Source organism: Cyprinodon tularosa, unplaced genomic scaffold (assembly GCF_016077235.1).
Source record: "Cyprinodon tularosa strain WSP-4 unplaced genomic scaffold, ASM1607723v1 ctg45, whole genome shotgun sequence".
Taxonomy (NCBI): domain Eukaryota; kingdom Metazoa; phylum Chordata; class Actinopteri; order Cyprinodontiformes; family Cyprinodontidae; genus Cyprinodon; species Cyprinodon tularosa.
In genome coordinates, this window is record NW_024039174.1 from 226024 (window position 1) to 252217 (window position 26194).

The 26194-nt window shown below is 38.2% G+C and overlaps 1 protein-coding gene across 4 annotated transcripts; it reads left to right on the forward strand.

The window, feature by feature from the left end:
* Positions 1-744: 744 nt before the first annotated feature.
* xirp1 (xin actin binding repeat containing 1) lies at positions 745-24946 on the forward strand. Of its 4 annotated transcripts, none has more exons than XM_038300520.1 (8): positions 745-989; positions 1094-1148; positions 1215-1505; positions 3709-3787; positions 9542-9693; positions 9835-9873; positions 19985-20115; positions 21421-24946. In XM_038300520.1, exons 1-8 carry the CDS (start codon positions 796-798, stop codon positions 24602-24604), a joined length of 4125 nt encoding a protein of 1374 aa, XP_038156448.1. In that variant the 5' UTR covers positions 745-795; the 3' UTR covers positions 24605-24946. The 4 variants fall into 4 exon arrangements, with proteins under 4 accessions (XP_038156448.1, XP_038156447.1, XP_038156445.1 ...); XM_038300519.1 differs by lacking the exons at positions 19985-20115; positions 21421-24946 and adding exons at positions 10888-15279; positions 15710-15847 and having other exon boundaries at positions 824-989; XM_038300517.1 differs by lacking the exons at positions 19985-20115; positions 21421-24946 and adding an exon at positions 10888-17975 and having other exon boundaries at positions 828-989.
* Positions 24947-26194: the final 1248 nt, after the last annotated feature.

The window sequence follows — 26194 nt, forward strand, 5'->3', positions numbered from 1 at the left end:
CTCTAGAAGCTGTCTTTTTTCTTTCATTTCACACTACAAACCTCCATCTGTTTCTCTGAACACACTGACATTTTTGCCATGGTTAGAAATTGTAGACATTTTGAAAGAGTGAATACTTAATCCTCAGATATCAAAAAACATTTCTTTTTATATAAACTGTTTCTGGTCAGGAGAAGATTAATCCATCAGGTGACACCATGATAAAAAGAAAAGTCTATTCCGGATGTTCCTGAATCACAAGGTGTGAAGGGACTTTGGCCCCCAGAAATTGCTGTGTCTTGTGAGGGATGCTCTGAAAGCACAAATCTGACAGGACTGTGATACACACCTGGCTGCTTCTTCATCTTCTTCTCCTGCTTAGGTATGAAGTTTTCATTTGACTTTGAGGGAAAATATATATCATTTTATAAACAGAGTTGTTACTGCATAGACAATATAATGCCTCCATAGATGCATTTATATACATTACTCTCAAAGGATAGAACTATAAACATCAAATGTTCTTAATCTAAATGTTGTCTTTCTTAAACTTAATCCTACTCATCTTTTCTTTTGGAAACACTAAATCATTCACGCCTTGTGCATTGAAATGCAGTGAGATTCAGCTTGATTTTCAGTGAAAGAACCAAAGTTTATAAACATTAACGGAGTCATATGACAGTCAGTGTCTCGGTCTGTTACATAATAACTTCAACAAAGTAAAATCTCAGCTTTATGACCAGTCGGTTAGCAACTTTGGATCTTCATATTCTATTAAAAAGACATTGAGGAGCATTAAATGTAACATAAATGTAAATGTTTGCAGGTTATTTTAAAGGCAGATATCTTCTTTCCTCATTTTCAGCTGTTGGTAGAATCACTGCTATGGAGACTCTTGGCCTAAGGAAGACTCAGTCCTTGAGGAATCTCTCTGGGGCTCAGGAAAGATCTTGGATCATGTCATCGACAGCTAACTGGAACAGGAAGTCTGTCTCTCAGCTGGTGCAGCAGTAAGTTCACACATGGGGGCACATTCTTGGAGACATTTTTACAACCCAGCAAATGTCAGCAAATAAATTACTTATTCAATAAATAAATTCCATATGTATATTAGGTACCAAAGCTGTGCGGACCTAAGGAGTTCAGAAAAATCAGAGCAAGGATTTGAGGTTAGACTCTTTTTAACGTGATCACATCCCATATCAGTGCAAAAGTTTAATAACTTGTGTCTTCAGGATTCAGAAACCTGTGCGGACAGCCGTTGGAGGAGGCTGGACAGCCGGGAGACTGGGAGCCTCTGGAGTAATATGTCCAGGAGTCGCTCCATGGACTTCCTCCCTCAGAGAGAGACAACTGGGACCAGAGCTCTGCGGGCCCTGTTTGAGTCCAAAGCCACCCTGCAGCAGGACTACCACAGCAGTCCTCGACTGAACTGCCTGCCCTCTGCCAGTGGGAAAACAGTGAGAGACGGGCCTCTGCAGGACTGGAGAAGTTACAACACCCTGCAGAAGGAAACTTCGGTTCTGGTGAGAGACAGACCAACTGTGATTGGTTGCATGTCACAAGATACTATCAATACACACAGTTCTATATGAATATGTGTCGAACATTTTAAAATTTGGCTACATTTAAAACATAAACTTAAATTTATTGGGATTGGATAAATACATATATTTCATTTGTTGTCATTTGTAATCATCAAAATTAAACAAAATAAACATCTGAAATATATGAGTTTGTATGTAATGTATGAATATAATATACAAGTTTCACTTTTTAAATGGAATTACTGAAATCAATCTACTTTTTCATGATATTCTAATTTTATGACCAGCACCTGTATATATATATATATATATATATATATATATATATATATATATATATATATATATATATATATATATATATATTCATACATACATATATTCATACATACATATATTCATACATACATACATATGCACACAAGTATGTTTGTGTATGCATGTGTATGTATGTATGTAAACACAGTTATCATCACTCAAAGTGCTCAAAGTGATGATAACTCTGTCAGTAATGTCAATAATGATCAGGTGGTGATTATTGACCCTTTAATATCCAATGAGCCGTTTTGAGTCATATAATCAAAAAGCATCTGACTTTTTTTCTTTTTATAAAACACAGCCTATTATTTTTGTTTAATATCTGCCAGATATACAGTATCTGCCATCTTAAAGCTACAGTGGATAATTTTCAGCGACATCTAATGGTCAGACTCAAGATTGCAGCAACATCTTTTAATGGCGATCTCTGCTGTCACTAGTTTGTCAGCTCTGCACTTCTGTAGCCCTTATATGCATGAATTATGAAAGCAATGGTAAATATTTTTTCTCAAGTGTTTTTACTCTTCTTAGGACATAAAAAATTGTCAACTTATTTTTTTTCAATGATAGTCTTCTTCCTTAAAGTCACAGACATGTCCAATGCAGTGGATTATATGCACCTGAGTACTCAACATAAAATATTAAGGAGTTATGCACATTTCAACAAATTTCATCCTACTGTAGGTCCAATATTTAAAACTTAATGAAAAAAAATGACACACTGAAAAAAATCTTTAACCTAAATGTACAACAATCATCTCCAAAAAAAGAAACATCACTGTGGGTCTTCAGAGTTCTATCTGAATGTAGGACAGTATAACAAAACCAAAACATGAACTGTATTTCTAGAATCTGCATAACCTAACATATTGATGGCCATCACACCTAAATTGTAGGAAAGATTTCAAAGCATCCAGGACTCCCAGCATTGGATGCAGATTTGGTCTTCTCTGTGCCATCTTGACATCTGTTTGCCTTTTTTTTTTTTTTACCTCTTTAAGTTTGGGTTGAGTATGGTTAGGTGCCCTGTGCCCATCATCCGCAGCTTCCCGATGCTGACCTTCCTCTATATCCTGGCATTCATCACCCTCACTTTCTTTATCCTTATTGTCTGCATCTCCATCATCATCAATTCCTACATTTCTGTTCTATTATTGTCCTATTGTTTGATGAGTTTAAAGTTTACTGTATAAATAATTTGTATAGTTACACAGAATTATTTAGAACAAATTAGCTACAGCTAATTTGCACAAAACATACTAGAGTGTAAATTATAAGCGATTAGTTTATACATGTAACAGTAAAACACTGACTTATAATCAAAACAATCACAAGACACTGTAGAGCAATTATAACTTCTGTCCAAAAAATATAATGGGTGATGCATGATGTCCACTTCACTGGACACATGGTTAATTGTGACTTTCTACATATTGGATTAAAGAATTTTATATCTCAAACTGATAATATGCTTCCTTAGATGTTATTGTGAATCATCATATTTTTTTCACCTGTTAGGGTCTTCTACTAGAGAGGGATTGAGAGGATTTTCCAGCAGTGGTCGACAGGGTTGCCTATTTGTTGGGTATCTTGGATTCAGAAGACATTTACTTGCAGTTATAATAACTGACCACTGAATTGAACTATAGAGTTCTGCAGCAGAAGGCGTTCTAGACGCTGATATGCAGTTCCACCAGAGAAACCAATGCATTAAAGAGATATTCACTTTTTATGAGCTGTCCACTACAGTTACCCTTACAGTTACACTCAACCAGAGAAGATGGGACACTGTATTATTAACCTAATAGCAACATGAACAGTTTGTTTGAACTATTTAACTGAATAGCATCTTGTCAATCCACAGAGAACAACCCAGGTGGACGGACGAAAGGCCACAAATGGCCTCCCAGAGAGTCACAACACAAGATCCAGACACACACAGGGTGAGCAGTGGCATTTCACTTTGTGTTTATACTCACTGACATATAAGAGGGCAGGTGGTATTAGTGCCCGAATCCCCTCTGAACTCATTCACATACTGCATAACCAGCTGTCTCTACAGTTTATTCATCTTTTCTTTTCAGTTCTTAGAAAAATGCGGGTAAACACCTATATTTGTGCATAAAGCATCGCTTGAATATCCACAAATGTATAGTATGTCAAATAGATCTATGTCAAGGTTAAATTAAATTTATCACAATCAATATTAGGGACATTTAAAGTACTGCAGGTTAAATCTTAAACCGAGGGTTTTGAGGAGGCACCACTGTGTTGTTACACAGAGGAAGGAAAAGAGCTAAATAAAGACAAGGACTCTGTGGTGTAAATACATAGCTATGTGTTCTAGACAGTAGCTTAAGATAGGAGTGAGGCCATCGCTGACGGCCCTGACCGTCATGCAAACCTTGACCCCGTAAAGAAGGGGAACTGATATTGCTTCGATTCTCTGACGTCTTCCCCCTGTGATCTTTGTAGTATGAGTAAGGGAAAGACGATGGGTGAGTGAGCATTTTAAGGTATGAGGTAATGTCTAAAAACCACTCCCACCACCGCACCCCCGTCCCTTCAAAAATTAGCATATTTAAAATCTGACTGAAAACTGGTGAAATATCAATCCAAATTCAGTTATCAAAACCATTTTTACATCTTGTTTTGATAGAATCCCAAAGTCTGTATATTTAATTTGGATTTTAAGTATGCAAATACAAGGGAGTGCATTCAGTATTATCAATTTAAGAATACAAATGTTGCCTTGAAAGCAAATGAAAATCATAAACATTAGATTTTTGTTATTTTGACAAAAAACTCTGAAGGATGTGGCAATGAAAAAGAAAAAGAAAACCCCATGGAAACTAAATGCTCCTAAGCCACAGAGTTTTGCAAGTATGATTTGAGTCTGGCAGCAAGTCCTATCAACTCAGCAGAGTTTGTAACCCCAGATGAGTATAAGGTTTGCTTTTCACAAATTGGAAATTTACAAAAGCATTTCAAGAAGAAGTCTGATTTTTAGTTTGTGACAAGTTTGCTATAAAGAGGGCACAGCTAACCAATGGTGGCTGCTGGTCTCTGAAACAGGGAAGCTCTTTGGTGTTAATCAAATTCAAATGTCACGTATTTCATTAACAAATGTTAAAACACAAAACACATCATTACAACGGGGTAAAATAGCTGTTGTGAAGCGCTCTGAAATGATAAACTCAAGAAACCACGGCAAGAGTTCAGTACAAGACGACCGTTCTGACTTAATTATCACTTCTCCTTTTTGACTCAGGAGTGAGGAAAACCTCCTCACTGTCTGACCACTATCAGTCAAAAATCCTTAAGTATATTTGCCATTCAGCATCGAGCAGCCAGCTTTACAACCCGCCCCTGCTCTATAGACCCCCTAAGAGGTTTAGCCTCACTGGAAGCGATGTATTTTGGCATGTTATCCAATCATTGCTCTACTTTCTAACAGCTTACCTCAATAGACCAAGGCTCAAAACTCAACAGGGATTTCTCATAGAGGCTGACCGGCAGTGTCCTGCTGCTCCAGAGCTGAGGGGAGATCATTTCTGAGAGCAGAATAAACATCTTATTAATGCACAACATACTCATGAAATCAGGCATATTTCATTGCATATCTCATGAAGTTTAATAACTACATTTACGATGTTTGATACATATTTTACCAATAATTTTACCAAACTTACAAGGGAGGTTTAGCCTTCCTACTATTCAATGTGAAATCACCAAACTAGTAAACTAGTTTCAACAAACTAATAAAGAAAAGTGATTTGATCACACAAGTACAACATTTTGTTGTGTACTATGTTAAAAATACGTGTGACCAAAAGGTAGAAGTAGACATCACTATGAAGAAAATGTAACCACACAGAAGCACAGTGGTGGTAGCATCATGCTGTGGGAATTCTGTTGGTCAACAGGTAAGCAGGATGTATACAAGATAATAGGAAGATTAATGGAGTTAGATATAGGACAATCTGAGGGAAAAGTTGTTGAGGTCAGAAATACTTGAGAAAAGGGTGGAAGATTTTCTTCCTGGACAGTGACTGTAAACATACAGGCAGAGCTGCAATGGGGTACCTTAGATCCCATAACACTGTGTGAGAATTCAACAGTCATGTCATCCACCAACAAAGGTGATTTCATAAAGAAATTACTTTATTCAAAAGTTACAAATAAAATACATTAATGCTTGTGGGTCTAACATTACAAAATGTGAAAAAGTTGACACAGCAGGAATACTTTTGCAAGGCTCGCTCTCCGTTGAAAGCTTTGTTGTCTCGACCACTTGGCCAAAATAGAGCCTTCCGTGACTTCCTGTGTGTTATTTCAACATGCTCCCCCCAGGCACCCAATGACAGACTAATGGTCACACCCAGCGCCCATAATAGTGGGTGACAATGCAGCTGTGGGAAAGGGAGGGGATGGGGTGTCCCAGTCTATCAGAAACCAACAGGGGTGACTGAGTCAGGCCCGTAGCAGCAGCCAGCCCACTATCCCAAAATAGCCAAAGTCCTTACACTGGGACAGATAAAAATCAGCTGTCACCGAGACCACAGGACTAGAGAGACTTCAGTCATCGGCTCACAGGAAGAGAGGAGACAGTCTGAGCTACACATCGTAGGAGCCTGAACAGTTAGTTATACGGCAGAGATACACAGGGAGGGAACACAGTGATTAAAGCTGGATGGTGCTTCAGTAAGTACACATTCAATTATAATACATTTTAGATATTATTAGGATAACAATAGTTAATTGGTTAAATATGGATAATACAGATCTAAAACAAACAGATGAAATGTTTTGAGAGATTTATGATTAATGACACATGCACTAGATCATTTCCAAAATAATAGTGTTTTTATCAGTTGTAAAACTGTTGATGAAAAACTTTGTGAAAAGTTGATTTATTTAATCTCTATTGAATGCAAAATATGTTTGGTTGTACATAAATGTTTGGTTTTAAAGGTGTGTTTTTTGACCAGCAAATACAGTTTTACTTATCCTTAATTACTAAATTAACAATGTACACATTAGAATGAGGCACTGCTTAAGAGTATTGTTGCGAAATTTTAAAGCTTTTCTACCTGAATTTGATTTTAGGAATTAAAATGGGAAAATAGAATAAAAAACTCTGAAAAAGATGAACTCCAACCTATATGCTTTGAGCAGTCATAAATTAGAAGAGGCAAACAGTCCCTTTAGAACAGGGTTAGGATCTAATTTTTAAATAAAAAACAACTATTTCATTTGAGTTGAGAGTTTGAACTGGGTTTAGCATCTCACAATAGGATCTAGCCCACTTAGCATGGTTAAAGGTGTCTTTTTCCTAGACATGTCGATCTGACCTCAACTTTAAGATTTCTAAAGGGCTGCCAAGATTTCTGCTTCCATCAAAACAGATAAATAGATAATTTTGCTGTACTTGTTTGACCCTTCCTGTTTGCTATTAAAAGTCTTGCTCTCCCAAAGCTTGAATGAGCTGCTAATGTGTATTAGAAGGAAGATATTTTAATTCAAATATCTTCCTACGTCTCTTTACTTTTTTGAATTACCTTACCAATTACATTTTCTTCTCCTAATAACATCTTTAACACAAAATAATGTTTGTTGTTTTGCTTACATCAAAAACCCATTGTTCATCATTCACATGAAAATGGTTCTGGTTTTTGCAATTCGAAATATTCCATTAATTGCACTTATGAGGTGAATGTATTACAGAAATCTTTGACCATTTGGTCTTCTTGGCTTAAATTAAGCTACAATTTGGTCTGACTACTGGACAACTGCAGAATCTTATACTTTATCTCCCAATAATAATTTATAATAAGGTTTAAAATGTCTGCATTAAAAGAGGAAGAGGAAACCACAGTGGTATGTATGGGGTACCTAGATAGAGAGGAAGCCCTTTAACATGAGCAGCTTTTTTATCGCAGTCTGTGAATGTGGCAACAATCCTGAACAGCTGATGGCGTGGAAGGTGGTAAAGAACAAATAGCAACCGCATTTCAACGCCATTTGCACAGCTGCTAGCCAAAAAAACCCACCCATTAATGTGCCACTAATAGCTCCTTTCCATTCCTGGAGTCCAGTTTAAAGAGATGCAAGCGGAAACTGCTGTAAAAAAAAAGTGGGGATCACAAACAAAGTATTCAGATTTCCCTGAGTCAATAAAGGCAACAACCTTTTATTTTTTACTGATTTCAAACTAGCTGGTTTTACAAATCAGTGTCTGTGTGAGCATACTGTTGAGTGACCTCAGAGTATGGAGGACCGGGATTTCGGCATGCAAAGCTGTCAGTGGCTTTATTCTTTGTATGCACTCATGTATAAAAATGCTTTAAGTCCAAGCCTGCGAGCGGCGCCGGCACACGTGTCTATCCTTTTGTCCTGTGAGAGCTTACTGGGTGACAACTGAGGTGTGTTTCAATCTGGCCATTGACTGTAGGGATGATCTGTGCAGCACCCCTAGCTGTTGAACTTTAAACTCACTGTAATGTTTTATTAGTTATTTTGTTTTTGAAAACAGATGATATAAATACTGAAAAAGAAAACTCAGGATTTTGAAGTAACGTTTTGTGAAAATAAGCAATATCTTACCTGTAGAGGAGAACTATGTTGACATCTTTGTTGAGCATAAATAGGCAATAATTGGTCACTTTAAACAACTAAAAAGAAAAAATATATGTCTATTTAACAATTTGCACAGTTTGTCTTGCTTTTGCGTTTTACTCAGTAGAATAATTTTTCTTCTACTAATTTCATGCAAATAACCACAAAATGCATGCTTAAAAACACTCTAAAAGTTAATAAAATATGTTTGCATGAACCACTTTGATGCTTTTTTCATGTTGTAGTGTTTTCATCGACTTTATTCAAGTTCCCTTAGGTCTCTGTCTGTATAAAACCAGCTGTTAGCATTAGCCTCAACGGCTAAGTAATCTGGATTGATTCTAAGTGACGAGGCAAAGGGAGGTACCTACTGCAGAAAAAACACGTCTTAAAAAAAGCTAAACCATACTTTATTCAGTAAGCGTGTTTTAAAAGAAGCAGATTAAAACTGTTGATAGCTGTTGTCAAACCAAAAATGGTAACATTGTAAGCTAAATTATATTTATATTTCCATGTGGAAAAACAAAAAAAAAAAGGTGTCGTTTCAGGATTTTTACAAGGTCATGCCATTGCATTCCACTGGTCAGGTGTTGAAGGTTTGACAGCAGATAGTTCACACAAAAAATGTGCAAACATTCTGGGTCACTCCAGCTGAGCTAGCAGTTGTTGCTTTTTGTCCCCCCTGACTTTCATAGATAGTCCATGGTATGCAGACTGGTAAGGGTTTCAGGCAGGAGGAACGCTGTCCTGCCTATTTAGGATCAAAGTCTTTACAGGCTCATTTGTTTGCACATTTTTCATACTTTCATGATGTAAATCCACAAGCTTTTGTGAGTTACAGTAACCTGAAGCTGCAGCAGCTATAAGATGGATACCCTTGTCACCATGAATAGATGCACTTAGGGTATCTAAAAATACAACCGGTTATCACGAAACATTCTACAGACCACTGACACAATCTGTTGCCCTACTTTTATCAAACTTTTAAACTAGATTAGATCAAATGTAGACAGAAGACATTAATCCATACAATGTTTAAATAACTTTTTTTCATTAATTTTGTATGTTTTTCTCTACAGATAACAAATATAATTCAACACTAAGCAAAGGAGGTACTTCAGTAGGACAAACCAGAGACAGGATATCTACGTCATCGTCGGTTAAAGACAGACTAGCTCTATATCTGTCAAGAACAGCGACCATCGACTCAGTGGAAGTCTCCAAACAGCCAGTGAGTTCCTGAGAGGCTTTTCATTCCCCTCATATAAGAACATATTAGAACAACCCAATGGTTTGAAACAGATTTCCTGATCAAATTTATTGTATTTTACTGGTTTTGCCTGAATTTCTTTTTTTTTTTTTTTTTTTGCAGGAGTTTAGAGGAACTCTACGAGCAAAGTCAAAAAGCAAGGTAATTTGTTGTAAACTTTGCGTCTCTTTTGCATTAGTGTGCTTCCTTACTAATGGTAAATGGTAAATGGCATGTACTTATATAGCACCTTTATTCAAGTTAGGAGACTTGACCAAAGCGCTTTACACCACATTCATTCACCCATTCACACACACACTCACACACTGATGGTGGCAAGCTACATTGTAGCCCCAGCTGCCCTGGGGCTCACTGACAGAAGCGAGGCTGCCGTACACTGGCGCCACCGGGCCCTCTGACCACCATCAGTAGACAATGCAGGTGAAGTGTCTTGCCCAAGGACACAACGACAATGAAAGTCGGAGTCGGGGCTTGAACCGTCAACCCTCCGATTACAGGGCAAACTCCTACATCCAACGCCACTGTCGCCCTAATGTGTGCTGTTTGACATATTAAACCTAAACTAATATAGTGCACAATAATGCTATTTTACATTATTGTGCATTACATTAACATTTTGCACAAACATTCACAAATTTTCAGTCAGCATCTACTGGTATTTTATCTATGGTAATGTACTTCAACTCTTTCAGGTTGGAATGCCTTGTGCCATTAACCTAATCTATACTCCCTCTAGAGATTCTTGATCAGATTCAAGTTGGGTATTTGGCAGGATGGCTCCAAAACATACATTTTAGTTTCAGTCACATCAAACAGGTTTTTTAAATTAAACAATTACTGAAATAATCATTTTGTCCGAGCCATGAGTCATTTGGGGCTTAAATGTAAAACAAAGTAACACACTATATCACTGTAAGCCTTTTAACGTTTGATTCGGGGTGTGTGGGTGTGAAATGTGCTTACTAACAACTGTAAGTCTTCTTTAAACTTTGGTGTGATAGAAGATGGTTTGCTGTGAAAAAAAAAAACTACACATGAACATAGTAAAAGGTAAAGTATGGCTTACATAACTTTCCATATGTATGCATATTTTAAAATTATAATTTTTAAGGTAATATTCTCATAGCATTTTCTTTATCTTTTCTGTATTTTAAGATGGATGACGCAGAAAGGAAAATCACTGTTTCACAACCATTCAGTGATGAATACGACTTACCTCCTCCCCCGCCTCCTCCTGTACAACCTAGACCCTTTGAGTATGAAGGACCAATGTCTCTAAGTAGCCTCCCCGTGCCTCCACCTAAAGAAACCTTCTCCACATTCTACCAGCAACGGCAGAAGAGTGAGCTAAAGAGGCTGTTTAAACACATTCACCCTGACCTGCGAGCAAGTCTCGATGATGCTGTTGATGATGAGATACTGAAAGCAGTGCAGTCAGAGTCCACTGAGGCGGCAGACGCAGCTTATCAGGGAGAAGTTCAGTCTATGAGATGGATCTTTGAAAACTGGACTCTTGACAATATTGGAGATCCTCATGAAACTAAAAAACTGTTGGATATGGAGGAGCTAAAAGGTGGAGATGTTAGAAGCACCTCTACAATGTTTGAGCCCATTGACAGCAAGCAACACATACCAGCACAAAGACAGATGTCTGTCAGAGGGGATGTGAGAACATCAACATGGTTGTTTGAAACCCAGCCATTAGATTCCATTAGTAGAGCCAAAAGTGGAGAAGCCGAACTGGTAGAGGCACTCCTAAAAGAACCAATACAGTCTGGTGATGTAAGAGGGACCAGGTTACTCTTTGAGTCCAAACCACTGAGTGACTTAGGCCGATGCAATTCCATCGAAGATTGTAGCGTCCTGAAACTGAAATCGGAGCTTCAAGAGCAGAAAGGAGATGTCAGAAAAACCGTAAAACTATTCGAGACAGAACCCTGCTGTGCCATCAGAGACAACAATGGTAGTATCCATGAGATTAAATCTATCTGCAGGGAGGAAATCAACAGTGGCAAACTCAGTACTGCCCGCTGGCTTTTTGAAACCAAGCCATTGGACATGATAAATAAAGGAAGTGATGAAGTGAAAATAATCCGGGGTATATCTCTGGTGGAGGGGCATAGAGGGGGTGTTGACCAGAGGTGGATTTTTGAAACTCAGTCAATCAACGCAATAAAAGAAGATGCAGGAGTAAACACATTTGAAGCAATATTCACAGACAGCTCAGGGGGGTCTGATGTTGTCAATAAAGACAGACTGGAGCAAGAAAGAATAATTGGAGGAGATGTCAAATCTTCCATGTGGCTGTTTGAAACTCAGCCCATGGAGGCAATAAGTGATACCTATGAAGTGGGACGTCTGAAGAAAATCACTCTTTCAGCTGAAGAACAAGGGGAAGTAAAAGGAAAAAGACTAATGTTTGAAAATGGCAGCTTTCAGAAGACAAACTCCTTTAGAGAACAAGAGATTGAAAAGGGCGATGTAAAGGGATTCAAACAACTTTTTGAGACAATCCCCTTAAGTAGAATTACCCAGTTTGATGGGGACATAGCTGAGAGGCAGAAAACAGTTCTAGGTAACAAGGCAGAGATGGAAACCAACCCCCTATATGCAATCAAGGACAGCTCTGGAAACCTTCATGCGGTCACAACAGTCAGTCGAGAGGAATTCATCAAGGGGAAAGTCAAAAACTACAAGTGGATGTTTGAGACCAAGCCTTTAGATCAGCTGACAGATGGAAAAGATGTTGAGGTTATCAAAGGCATCACAAGACAGGAGGACACCACAGGTGATGTAAAGACAGCAAAATGGCTTTTTGAAACTCAGACCATTGATGGAATTCATTATAAGTTTAATCAAACAGAACAAAGCTCTTCAGCTGAAAATGAACCTTGCAAAGGGGATGTCAAGAGTTGTAAATGGTTATTTGAGACACAACCAATGGATATGCTGTACAGTAAAACGGAAACATCCAAGGATAAAGACTCCATTGAGGCTGATGTCAAGTCTATGACTTGGCTTTTTGAGTCGCAACCCTTGGACAGCATAAGAGATGGTGAACCATACAGTTTGAGGTTGTGCAGCACCAAAAAGGACTCTATCAAACCAGAGGTTGCTGTTCAAACAGTGAAACATTTGTTTGAAACAGAGACTTTGGATGGAATGAGAAAATACTCAGATGCAGAACCCAACTTGAGGTGCATCAGCCAGGTCAACTTTCAATCAGGAGATGTGTCACGTGTCAAAGAACTTTTTGAGTCCCAATCACTTGATGAAATAGGGTCTGAAATTATGCCAACATCTGATGGGAAAAATCAAGGTGAAGACATTGAAAAAGGTGCGGTGCATAAAGTAACATGGATGTTTGAGAACTGTCCCATGAGCCAGATTAGTAAAGATCAAGATGAAGATGGACTTAGCCTGGAAAGAGTTGGAGTTCTTGAGACTGGTGATGTACAAAACAAAAGTTTTGTCTTTGAAACCTCCTCATTGGACAAAATCCAAAAGGAACCACTCCAGGAGAAGTCAGTGTCTGTGGAAAATCAAATGGGCAATGTTGATGTGAAGTCTAGCACCATGATGTTTGAATCCCTGCCACTTTATGCCATCAGAGACAAAGAAGGCCAGTTTCATGAGGTGACCACTGTCAAAAAAGAAGAGGTAATGAGTGGGGACGTGAGAGGGGCAAGGTGGATGTTTGAGACAAAACCACTCGATGCCATCAAGGCAGAAAATGAAGTTTATGTGATTCGAGCTGTGACACAAGAAGATGTTAAGAAAGGGGATGTGAAATCAGCCAGATGGAAGTTTGAGACACAACCTCTGGATTCCCTCACTGATCGAGACAAACCTTCTGTTTGTGTTAGTGATGACTTTGAAAGCAGCAGTGTTCAGGAAAACAGAAAGATATTTGAATCTGACCAATCAAGCAAGAGGCTTTTTAGAATGGTTAGTGTCACCGATGTGCAGCGTGGGGATGTCAGGACCTCCACCTGGCTCTTTGAGAATCAGACCCTCGACAGTCTGAAAGGGGAAACTGAAGAGCAGAGTCCAGCTAAAACTGTCTACAGACAAGACAGTCAGAAGGGAGACGTGAAGCGCTGCACTTGGCTGTTTGAATCTCAACCACTGGACAAGATCAAGGAGTCTGAAGACACTTCGGAGCAAGCTATTGAAGAGATACCCAAAGCTGATGTGAAGTGTACCACATGGCTGTTTGAGACCACACCACTGGACAAAATCATGGCAAAAAGTGTTGCCGAGACCCTTTCCTACTTGCATGAAATGAAATGTGTGCACTCCAGTGGCATAATAATAGAAGCAAACGAAATAAGTCATGTTAATATGGCAAAATATCTCCTTGAATGCAGCAAAGCTGTGGAGATTCAGAAAGAGGACATTGTCCCTGGCAACATTAGAAACATCATGTTGCAACTCCTGCTCAAACCAACAATCATGCCACAAGTTACTCTTCTGAGAGAAGTTGAAAAAGGCCAAATTAACACCACAATATTGGAGCTTCCAGTTTTGATGTCAACAGTGACTGCCAACATTGAGAGTGATCAAAGAATACAGAACATTGCTAAGAGAATAGATGACTTCCTTATTCAAGATATGAATTTCAAAAAAGGAATCATAATGCAAGAGGCTGGAGAGGAAAAAGGAGAAATGTCAGTCTATTCACTTATCTGCAGCAATGGCATGAAAACTGAGGGTAATGCAATGGAAAGGGGTGATGTTAAGACTACAATTGGAAATCTTTTAGCAACTGCCAATAGTCAGAGAGCCACAACATTGTGTAGAGTGGATGAAAATGAGAAGGGAAATGTGAATTTGTACAAAAGCTGCATCGAAAAGGGAGATCTCCAGTTTTTGAAGAGTCTTCATACTGATGAACCTGAATGTGAAGTTGTTCCTGGACTTACCATGAAGGAGCAAGTTGAAGCAGTACAGGGGAGTGTGCGTGAAGCAAAGAAAAGCCTCTGTCAACAAAAAGAACAGGTTGAAAGAACCGTTTGTGATGTGTTACCAGGAGATGTAAAAAACACCAAAAAAGTTTTCTCGTCTGAGTCCTTTTTCAGTGTTGATAACTGTATTCCTAAAGAAGAAATAATCCCAGGAGATGTTTCTTCAGCAAAGCAACAACTGGCTGCAAAGCAAACTGTGATCCTGGATAAAGAGGAAGTTGTACCTGGAGACATTAAGGCAACAATGGAGTCATTAGAGCGTGCAAAACAGCAAAGCATGTGTGTGGAAAAGGAGGTCATTAAACCCGGAACCATCTACGAAATGGATTTATCAGCTCATGGTCCTGTCGATGAAGGTAGCCAGCTACAGAAGGAAGTTATCGTATCTGGAGATGTGAGGGCAGCAAAAAAGTCCCTTGAAATGGCCAAACAGCAAAGCATGCAGGCTGAGCGTGAGGTCATTGTTCCTGGAAAAATATACAATCTAGGAGTTTCAGCACAAGAGGAATGCTCTTCAACTGTTACACAGTCTACATGTTCGTCCTCATCCAGATGCCAGCAAATGAAGGCTAATCCAAAGGTCAGTAATGCAGAGAAGGCACAGAAAAGCAACATTTCCTTTGAGAATTGTCAACAAAGTGCAGTTCTAGAAAGCAATTGTGCCCAACAATCAATGCCATACATATGTTGTAATTCTATTGGCCAGACAGCTGAAAATGAAGTAGCAGAAGTAATTAAAGGAGATGTAAAGGCAGCCATTAGGTCTCTGCACAGTGCAGCAATAGAGCCAAGGTTTTTAGATAAGGAAAATTTTGTTAGAGGAAATGTGCAGTTGGCTTTGGAATCTCTTGGGAGGTCTAGTGTAAATGTATCAAAGGGAGACTATAAAGCTGCAATGATATACAGAGATTCAGGCAGGACATGCTCGGAGAAGAGCAAGACTTTTCACAATCAGTGTGTTATGGTGCCTTTACCTCCATCTGACCCAACATTATCTCCTTCAATTTCAGTAACCTGTGAAGGAAAGCCAAGGAACCCTACACAGATTTCAGCTAACAACCTCATAGCAAATGGAAACCCTTTATCACCCAGCTTGGAAAGAGCAACTTCATCTTCACTCTTAGAAAAGAACAAGAAGCTGAACAAGCAGAAGCCAGCTTTACCCCCAAAACCACAGTGGATTAAATCGATCAACATAGAAGCAGCAAACACCTCGCCAACTGCTGGTCCCAAAGTCATCTGTCCTGTTGGAGGAAACATGAAAGTACAGGTTACTCCTAAACAAAACCAGCATATTCATACACACTCCTTAGATACACCAGATGGGAAAGGGGATGATGAAATATTACAATATGATGTTGATGAAGTACCTCAAGATTCATATCTATCAAATCAAGGCATCCCAATCGACTCAAACATTCAGAAAGATAAAAAGTTTAAAACACCTCCAATAGAGAGTAAATCAGGAGTTAATCTGAGAATGTCTAACAGTGGTAAAATACAAACAGAAAGAAATGTAATCCACAAAATAAATGTGCCTGAGGAGATCAATGTGGGCATTGAGAATCATACAGAGGTCGGGAAACAGGACATGAACATGAGCTTGAAGGCTGATCTACAGAATTCTGACAAAAAGAATAAAGAAGTTTTGGATGGGAAAGAATTGTCATCAAGTAGGATAAAAGTGATTTATGATAATGGTTGTAACAACAAACAATCAGGGAGAAACTTGCCTCAGTACCATGAACATAAGCCTAACCTTCCCAGTTACCAATCAAAGACTGAGGTGGAAACTTCCAAAAGTCATATGTCAGGTAAAGCAAACCATTCACAGCCAAATGACCAGCAACAAAACCAAGAGCGCATGTCGGATAAGGTTGTCTTACGAGAAAAGAAAGTGAAGGAAACAGAGGAGGAAAGATGGCATAGACTTTCAGTGCACAAGGATGAGATCATGAAAGAAAATGTGGAGACAGCCATGGAAATCTTTGACAATCTAAGGAAACGAGAAGAACTCAAGGGAATCCTTTCTCAGGTGCAGGAGATAGAAGGAGAGCCCTGCAGTGTAGATGCAAGCTCCCTTAAGTCTTTATACAACAATGTCCCTGTTTGGATGATTACGCCAAGAAATGCCAATAAAGTAAGAAAAGAGGAAAAGAAAGTTGCAGAATTACAGGATGATGATCTTGAAAGCATTTCATCAGTTGAAAGCGCATTTGAAGATCTAGAGAAAGCTAGCAAGGACATAATGAAGCTGAAGGAACAGACATTAGCCAAACTTGTTGACATTGAAGAAACAATCAAAAAGGCTCTGTATTCTGTTTCTAACCTGAAATCTGAAGCGGATATTGCAGGTTTGTCTGGACTTTTTGACGAATCTTTGAAATCTGAGCAAAACTTACAACCAGTCGATAGCATTAGGAAAATAAGTATAGGGTCAAGCAAGACCAAACCCTGTTCTAGCAAAGACTTACCAGAAGAGCTCAAAAATGCAAGCAGAAAACCATTTATCAGACAGCCCTCCTCTCAGTCTTCACCATCATTCATCTCGATACACTCTGCAAGGAAGCCTTCTGAGCAACAAAAACCACCAATGTCAACATTTAAACCAGACACAAAGGGCACTTCATATGGCAGCCATGATTCAAAGGAAGATGTGAATTCCTCTGTTTCTGAATCCCCAAAAAATGGACCCACTCCAGAACGCAAAGTCAGTGTGCTTGAGGTAAAGACTCTACCAGAGCAAAAAACTGGAATAATTGGTACCAAGACTGTCAGTGAAACATACGAGGAGAGTGACAGCTATGGCAATGTGTTTGTTTCTTCCATGACGTCGACCGTTGTCACAAATCACCCTGACAGTAAAACATCTGCTCTATTTGAAGTAGTGGGAAGCCCTCCTAGGTACGAAGTCATGACCCCCCCTTTATTGCAGAGATCTGGGCTTCGGTTTGAAAATACAGCCTCAAGAAACACCAAAGAGGATGGAACAGCATTTTTAACATTCAGGCAACCAACACAAAAGAAGTAATTGAATGACTTAATATGACAAGATTCCTGTAAACAAAGGGAGACTTTTATTCCATAAGTGTGTTTATCTTTTATGTCCATGAAGGAGTTTTAACAAGTTTACTATAACAAAATGTTAAGTATTGTATTGTTGTTTCTTTTTTACTGTAACCAGCTGATAAAGTATCTATTATGTTTGTCTATTAAATAATAACCTTGTGACTTCTGATGTGTAAATCATCAAATAAATGAAAGGTTGAAATTATTGTAAGTTGTTTTAAGCTCTTTGCTAGATGTTAAGTTTTCAAAAACAAATAAAAGTGTCAATAAAAATAAGCTAATTGTAATGCAGTTTGCGTATTTTGCTAACTTTCTGCAATAAACTCAACATATAATAAGGTTAGCATATGCTAAGACTGTTTAACATTGTGCATTGCCGCAGCACATTATCTAACACATCAGCCAAACACATGATCAAAGAATTGTGGGAAAACAATATAAAGGTGGGGGGGGGACTATAAAAAGCAGCACAACTGGCAAGTTTATTCTTTAAGCCAGTGGTTGCCAATTTTTTCTTAGTCTGCTCCCCTTTGATCTAAAATAATGTTTTTTTTAATAACCATAACCTAAGTTTAAAAATCAAACAATCACAATTTCGATTAGAAAGAAATATTAATGATTAATAATCGCTTCATTAAAAACAAGAGATCCATTACCTAAGCTTTAAATGGTAAATATAGTAATGTAAAAGAGCATATGCCCTCTTGCAGGTCAAAGCAGTTATAGCATTTTTTTCAGGTTTAAGACCATTAAACAGATTTTATCATCAGATAAATATAAGCTGAGGAAACCCAAAACTACAGTTCTCAGATGCTGACTATTCATTAAGTAGAAAAAACAAACAAACAACGCAACCAAGTCTAAAGTAAAAAATCTAATACTGTTACATCATGAATTAATTGTGAAATCTGAGTTTAGTTTCACCAGCCATATCTTGTCAGATCTCTATAAACAAGAGATTACTAATTTAGGATATGTTTACCAAGATGAACTAGGCTAAAATATCGCGAAAAGCAACACAGAGAGTTGGGAGGGCTTTACTTCTCTTAATAAATACAATTATTAATGAAAAACTGCATTTTGCATTTGGTTATTTGTGTTTGTGTTGAAAATAGTTTGATTATTTAAACAATTTTAATGTGACAAAGATCAATGAGCAGAAGGTACTCATTAAGAGACAACATACTTTTAGTCATAACTCTAAGTTAAAATCCGTAAAAGTAAAAAAAAAAAAAGAAAAGAAAAACAAAAAAAACCCACTCGTCGGTTTCTATTTGCATGTTTCCAAGCAATACAAGGCCTTCTCTATATAAAGACTTAAACTCACTGCGGATCCAGACATTTGAATTGAGAAAGATTCCTGGAGGGGCAGGGAAACATCTTCAAATCTTTGAAACCAAGTCCAGTGGATTGTTTTTTTTTTTTTTTTTTTTTTACTTTTACGGAATAAATATGACCTGAGAATCTTCATCAGCTCTAAGTTAAAATAAGACAAGTTGTCATTTCTGCAGCAGTCATGGATAACCTAAGATGTCTCATGTACTTTTACTGTAACTTTAGTCTCATATTGTCTCTAGGATCCATCAACCAGAATTATGCATCACCAAGCTCACCATATATGACAATGTTTAAAATTTGCCCATAAGTAAAGTTCAAGGTCACAAATCCATCCAAAACATCTAAAGTGATTTTAGTAGACTCAGTTGTTGGAACTTTGTGAAATACAAAGTTCCAACAACTGAGTTCCAACAATTTTGTTGTCTCATTAGTTGATATATATTTATTTCCATTTTATGCTACATTAAACTGCTTTATTGTAATGTTGGTGCAGATTCTCAGTCATCCAAGTCATAGTAATTCCAAAAAAGTTTTGACTTAGAAAACATGCAAATAGAACTATAAGAGGCAGACCCGTTCTTATGGTTCAATTTGGATGTTTTCTAAGCAAAAACAAGTTTTTGGGCTACAATATAAAGCTTTAAACTCAACGCTAATTCTTACATTTTAAATTGAAAAAGCTTCCTGGATGGCAGGAGAAATGTCTTCAAACTTGGAAACCATTGCCAAGTTCGGTGGATTGTTTTATAACTTTGTTGGAGTGCTTTATTGTAATCAGAACATTGCAAGTCCGGTTTTGACAAAGGGCTATAAAAAGTTAAAAACAAGAGATGCTACATAAAGTTACTGTAAAAGAAATTATGTTTTCATCAACACAGTTCCAGGCACCTGTCAAGGAGATGTGTTCAGCCTGCTTAACACCGGTGTATCCGGTGGAAAAGATGGTGGTCAACAAGCTAAGCCTGCACCACAACTGCTTCTGCTGCAAGCACTGTAAGAAAAAGTTGAGGTGAGAATAATAAATTCTGGCTAAAACTATTTGAAAAATAAACATGATCTATTAAAGTACAATGTTTTCCTTTTATCTGGAAAGCAGTGAAATCCTCTTCAGTTGAGATGCACCATACTGCAGGGACAGTGCCATTAACCCAATCTTTTTGATAATACTTGTTTATAACTCATATCGGAAGTTCGGACTGAACTGGATTTGAATTTGATTAAATTATTTTCTTCTTAAAACTTAAAGCTACAGTGCATAATTTTCAGCAACTTCTAATGGTTAAAATGCAGCAATGTTACCCACTCCCCACACCACTTCTCCCCCTCAAACAATATGGAGACCATCATGGTACAAAATGGCTTCCACCCATCTTGTCAAGTAAAAAAAGTTTTGTTTACATGGATAATATTATAAATACTATTTTATTAGACTGTGTGGGATATAAATTTTATACTGGTCTAGCTTGCCACAGTCAGCTCTGTGCTGCCGGAGTATAAAGATGTCTATCTTGATACAAATGCAACCCGCTCCTGTGTCATTATAGATGGCTATTTCTAAGGCAACGCCAACATAAAAGTGAGACTTTCAGCTCATAGATGATAATAAATAACATGCTTATGAAGCTAAAGCATAAGACATTTCTGTCAGTAAATATTTATCCTTATTACACACTGCAGTTTTACATTTTGATTTATATTATAATTTCATGCTTTTTTATTTACATAAATGATTCTTACTGCTTTGTAGAGATGTTTTTTTTTTTTTTGCTTAATTGATTGATTGACTTTATTGATCTCAGAGTGGAGAAATGTACTTGTTACTTTATGAATTGTCAAGTAACTTTAACAGTAACTTTTTTAAAGTAAATTTAAAAGTAAATTTACGTTACTTTATGCAATCAAGTAAACGTTAATTTACATTTACTTGATTGCCTTTATTTTTTGCAGTAAAGTTCTGTCAAAGGCATAAAAAAAGCTCACAGTAAAAGTTTTGGAGAAAATCTAACCTAAGATCAAAACCTTAAAGCCTAAACATAACTTAATACATTTGGGTTATCCCCTCCCCTGAGGGCTCATCCTAACATTGGAGGATGAAAAACCTAAACCTAAGGTTAGCTGATTAAATGTGGCTTCCGTAAATTCCTTTTTCAATTTCGGGACTGGCTACCATTGTGGATTTCCAGCATTAATTGTAAAAATGGCGACCACCAGCCCCTGCAGTAATGTGCTCTGTTTTTTACCTCTTAATAAATCTTTGGAATTTTAAGAATAATTAACTTCTAATAATTAATTTATTTTTCCTTTAAATATGCAGCACTCACAACTATTCATCTCTTCATGGTGAGTTCTACTGCACTGCCCACTACCAACAGCTGTTCAAAAGAAAAGGGAACTATGATGAAGGATTTGGACACATACAGCATAAGGACCGCTGGCTTCACAAAAAAAAAGCAACAGATGAACCTGATGCCAACACAACTAAAATGACCAAAAAGGACTTACGTATTTCTGTTGAGGTATCGAGCACAAAGGAAAGCATAACCGAGCATGAAAAAAAGAGTTCAGCCGATGTTAAGGGTAAACTGAAAATAAAATGGCCACCAGAGAAGAATATAACCCGGGTTCAGCCAACACAGCCAACAAATGCTCCAGTGCTGAAAAATAAGATGAATGATGCTGGCAAACGTGCTAATGTCGGTGCATCAGAGCGTTGGAGGAATGAAAAATCGGACTACAGGAGAGAAATGATAAATACTGGAGGTAAGGGAAATGCTAAGACAGCTACATTGATCTCAGCTGAGAAACGGGTCTCAGAAAAACCAGTGTCAGACCCAACAAAAGCAGGCCATTTCCAAATCACCACCCCTCCAATGGTAAAGAAAGATGCTTCGTCCAGCTTTGCGAAAAGTGTACCTGTGAAACACCAAAGACCACTTCAGACAAGAGCGATCGACCGTTCAGAAATGAGCAACAGTCCAGTTTCTGACAAACCTAAAGCCTCTCTGAATAAAGTTCGGAAATCAGTACATTTTGCTCAGAATGTTGAATCGGCTTTAAGCGACAAGTCCATCCCGGTCAGCTCTGGAGAGAACAAAACTTTCCCAAAGAGCTCAAAGGCTGCAGGGGAAATAAATGAAGTGAATCCGCATCCTTCAAGCAATCAACCCCAACAAATAGAGGAAAATCTCAAAATGACTACATGTCAAAACAATGAGGTGCCAACAACCGGGCCAAACCATCAGGACCCTGATGTTGACATGGAAAGCAGACAGGAGGTGGCACAATTAGATAATACAAGTCTGCTTGAAGATGCAAAGGCGGATAATGACTCTCTTCAGTGTCAAAGCCACAGAGAAGTACTCACTTTAACTGAAGATGATAGTAGACAGCGTGAACCGTCTGAGACACCAGATGTTGTTTCAACAGATCAAGTCAACAAATATGAATCTGAGGATCTAAGTGATCCACAAACTCCTACAGGACAGGTGATCGTAGAGGTCAGTCCTGAAATTAACGAAAACCAGTTGAAAACCAGTTCAAACAATGATAGAGAAACCAACGGAAATCAGAAGAAGCCGCTACCAAGAGTAAACTCAAAAACCAAACTGGCATCTTGGCCCAAAGGAAGGAGTCCTTTGACAAAGCTCTTCACATCAACTGGTAACGATAAAGCAACAAGAGTAGAAGCAAAGGATGCGAAGAAAACTGATGTAAAGTCTAGTGGTGGACTTTTTGGAAGACTGTTTCACTCATCCTCTGACACCACAAAGGCACCTGCAAATCAGGAAAAAAATAAAGTAGAACCTGTTGGTGAGAAATTAGTGGAGGCACAAGTAGTTAAAGCACACGAGAATCAGAAGGAGAGCATTCCTGAAGTTTTGCCTCTAGAACCAGATGCTGAAAATCAGATCAACTTACAGCTTTCAGAGGCATCTACAGAGCCAGTCAACTCACCTAATCAGTCCATCAAAGAAGCCAGTGAGGATCTAACAGCTCCAGAGGAAACTCACGAAAACCCAGCTGATCAAGAGTCAGAATTACAGATCAGTGTAGCTAAGGAGCCGTCTGCAAGAGAACCAGAAATAGAGCCTGAAGTCCCCCCATCTGATATGCATTTACTGAACCAAATGCCCGAGGAATCAGTCACTGAGTTGAATGCTAAAGACAGCGGCGATGGCGATTCGTCTCAGCCTGTTTTTAATGATAATTTTGGAGACACTTTTAGCTTAGCCCAAGAAGTTGAAGCCCCTGTTCAGAAAAACACTGATACATGTTCTCCCAATTCAAACATACAGCCTGATGCACCTGATGTAATGGGTGGAAACCTGATCAGTGAAGCACTCTTCAGTCCCAGCAATGAAAATCCACCAGAACCCACCAACTTCTACGATTCATCTGATAGCTCCGGCTTTACAGGCTCCTCCTTTCCGACCACCTCAGCTGAGACTGCAGGAGCTTTTAGCTTAGTCCAAGACGTGGAAGCTCCTGTTCAGAAAAACACTGATACATGTTCTCCAAATTCAAACATACAGCCTGATGCACCTGATGTAATGGGTGGAAACCTGGTCAGTGAAGCACTCTTCAATCCCAGCAATGAAAATCCACCAGAACCCACCAACTTCTACGATTCATCTGATAGCTCCGGCTTTACAGACTCCTCCTTTCTGACCACCTCAGCTGAGACTGCAGGACCTTTTAGCTTAGCCCAAGACGTGGAAGCTCCTGTTCAGAAAAACACTGATACATGTTCTCCAAATTCAAACATACAGCCTGATGCACCTGATGTAATGGGTGGAAACCTGATCAGTGAAGCTCTCTTTAGTCCCAGCAATGAAAATCCACCAGAACCCACCAACTTCTACGATTCATCTGATAGCTCCGGCTTTACAGGCTCCTCCTTTCCGACCACCTCAGCTGAGACTGCAGGAGCTTTTCATGATGATTTCAGCCTGATTGAAACTCAGTCACTAGCAGCTGAAAATAATGCAATGACAGATCCACCAACCCTTCATGATTCAGTATCTGTAAAGCAAGATGACAACGCAGACCCATTCAGTGCAGTCAGCCAGACAAGTGAGCAGATTGCTGAGTTAGACATATTTAGCTCAAACGATTTCTTCTCTCAGCCTGTTCTCTTTGATGTACCTGAGCAAAAAGCAGCAGGAGGTTCCGCCAATCAGTTTTCTGCCTTTCCTGATGATATCTTTGGAGTAAGCCATAGTTCAGACAGTGCAGATATGTTTCCAATGCAGTCAAGCAACTCTAACATTTCTAATTCATTTGATGATTTACTCGGATCTGATGCTTCTTCTACCGTGGCCCCTACCCCACAGATAGACCCTTTTGCGGGGGACATTTTTGCCTCAGATGGATTGCTGTTTTCTGTTTCAGAACAAAGCAATGCTAACGTCATGGGGGACAGTCTGCTGGTAACCGAAAGTAACAACACAGAGCAGAAATCAGAGAGCAGCAGCTGGATGGATGATTTGCTTGGGTGAAGACAGGCTTTTGCTCTAACATCTCTTTATGTATACAAAACTGTAGATATATGTAATACAAAAATTATTTCACTAACTTACATGTATTTCTTCACAATTAACACTAGAATCTTTTTTTTTTTAATAAACTTTGTTTATTTTGTACTTTTGTATCCTGAAATTAAACAGAAATACAAATTTGTGATATGAATATGACGAGCTTTTCTTAGCACACTGACTTGTGTGATTGTGTGTTAATACATTCAAAGATTTAACATTTTAATAGAACTGTATCTTGTTAATAATTTTCTCTGGATGTATTCATTAAAGACTTATGTGTAATAAACTCTCCTAACTGGATATTTTGGGGGGTGGGAAATATATTACATTAAAATGTTTACATTTTCATTTTAGGTTTGAAATAACGTGGCAAGTTTACCTTGAAAAAGTGCGAAGAATAATATTCATTTACTACAATTTAATGCTGAGAGTTTCGTAGTTAAGTTCAGTTTGCTCAGAAAAATAGTACATAAAACGCCGTTAGAGGTTCCTGATAGTCTTAACAGAAAGAGGGGCCCAAAATCAAATTGTGCAAGGATCCCCATTTACACACCTTAGGTTAGCAGGGCTAACCTAAGGTGTGTAAATGGGGCTCTTACTGCACCTCCATGCACCCCTGTGCTCCACTATAACAGGACAAGGACTTTTAATCTGATCAGAGGCACATTTTCTAACAACAGTTCAAAATATTTTTTTCATAAAACAACCTTTGCATCCAGTGGACAATTTATTTTTACAGCTCATTCTCTAGGATAAGTGTATAATTTTGCATAATTATCAACATTATTTCAATGGAAAAATAAATAAAAACTAAGAAATGATTCCCCATAATTTGCTGTTCAGTTTTTATCAGGCTAACAACACTGAATGGAACCTGCATCATAAACAAATGCAAGCTATTTTTGGTGTTTTTACAATGAACATTTCAACACATGCAAGTAAACAATATCAATAACATAAATATCTTAATTTAAAAGAAGGTATTTGGATTTTTCTGCACATTTATGTCATCATTTGACTCCTCAAATGCAAGGGGAACTTATTATTCACATGTACAGAAAAATTTGTTCTCTGTCAGGAGAGCAAAATAATGTACTTTTAAAAACAGGAAGGTTTTGTGCCGTTAAGGAGATGTACGTGGATTTCCCAGGAGTTCTGGACTTGAGTTTTTGTGAAGAATAAAATGTCTCTGCCAAAAAAAGAACACTTTGTTCTTGTCATTGCAGCCTCAAGTAAAAAGAACACGTCTAATGTTTTTTTGACAAAAGTTAATAATCTTATTTTCTTAAGAAGAGACTACTGTAGTGCAGGAAGAACACCCATTACAGAGACAGACAGAACCACTGAGAACTGGGCTGTGACAGCTAACATCATTTAAAGAGAAGGTTTTAGGAAGGGGGATTAAATAAATGAAGAAGAACAAATAAATAAACCACAACTGTGTCATAGTCAACCAAAAGCACTACCTTGGAGACTTGCAACAGTAAGTAAGACAGAAAGGCCTTGTATTGCCAGAGTGAATTGTCTATAAATAGTATCTCCAACAGCCAC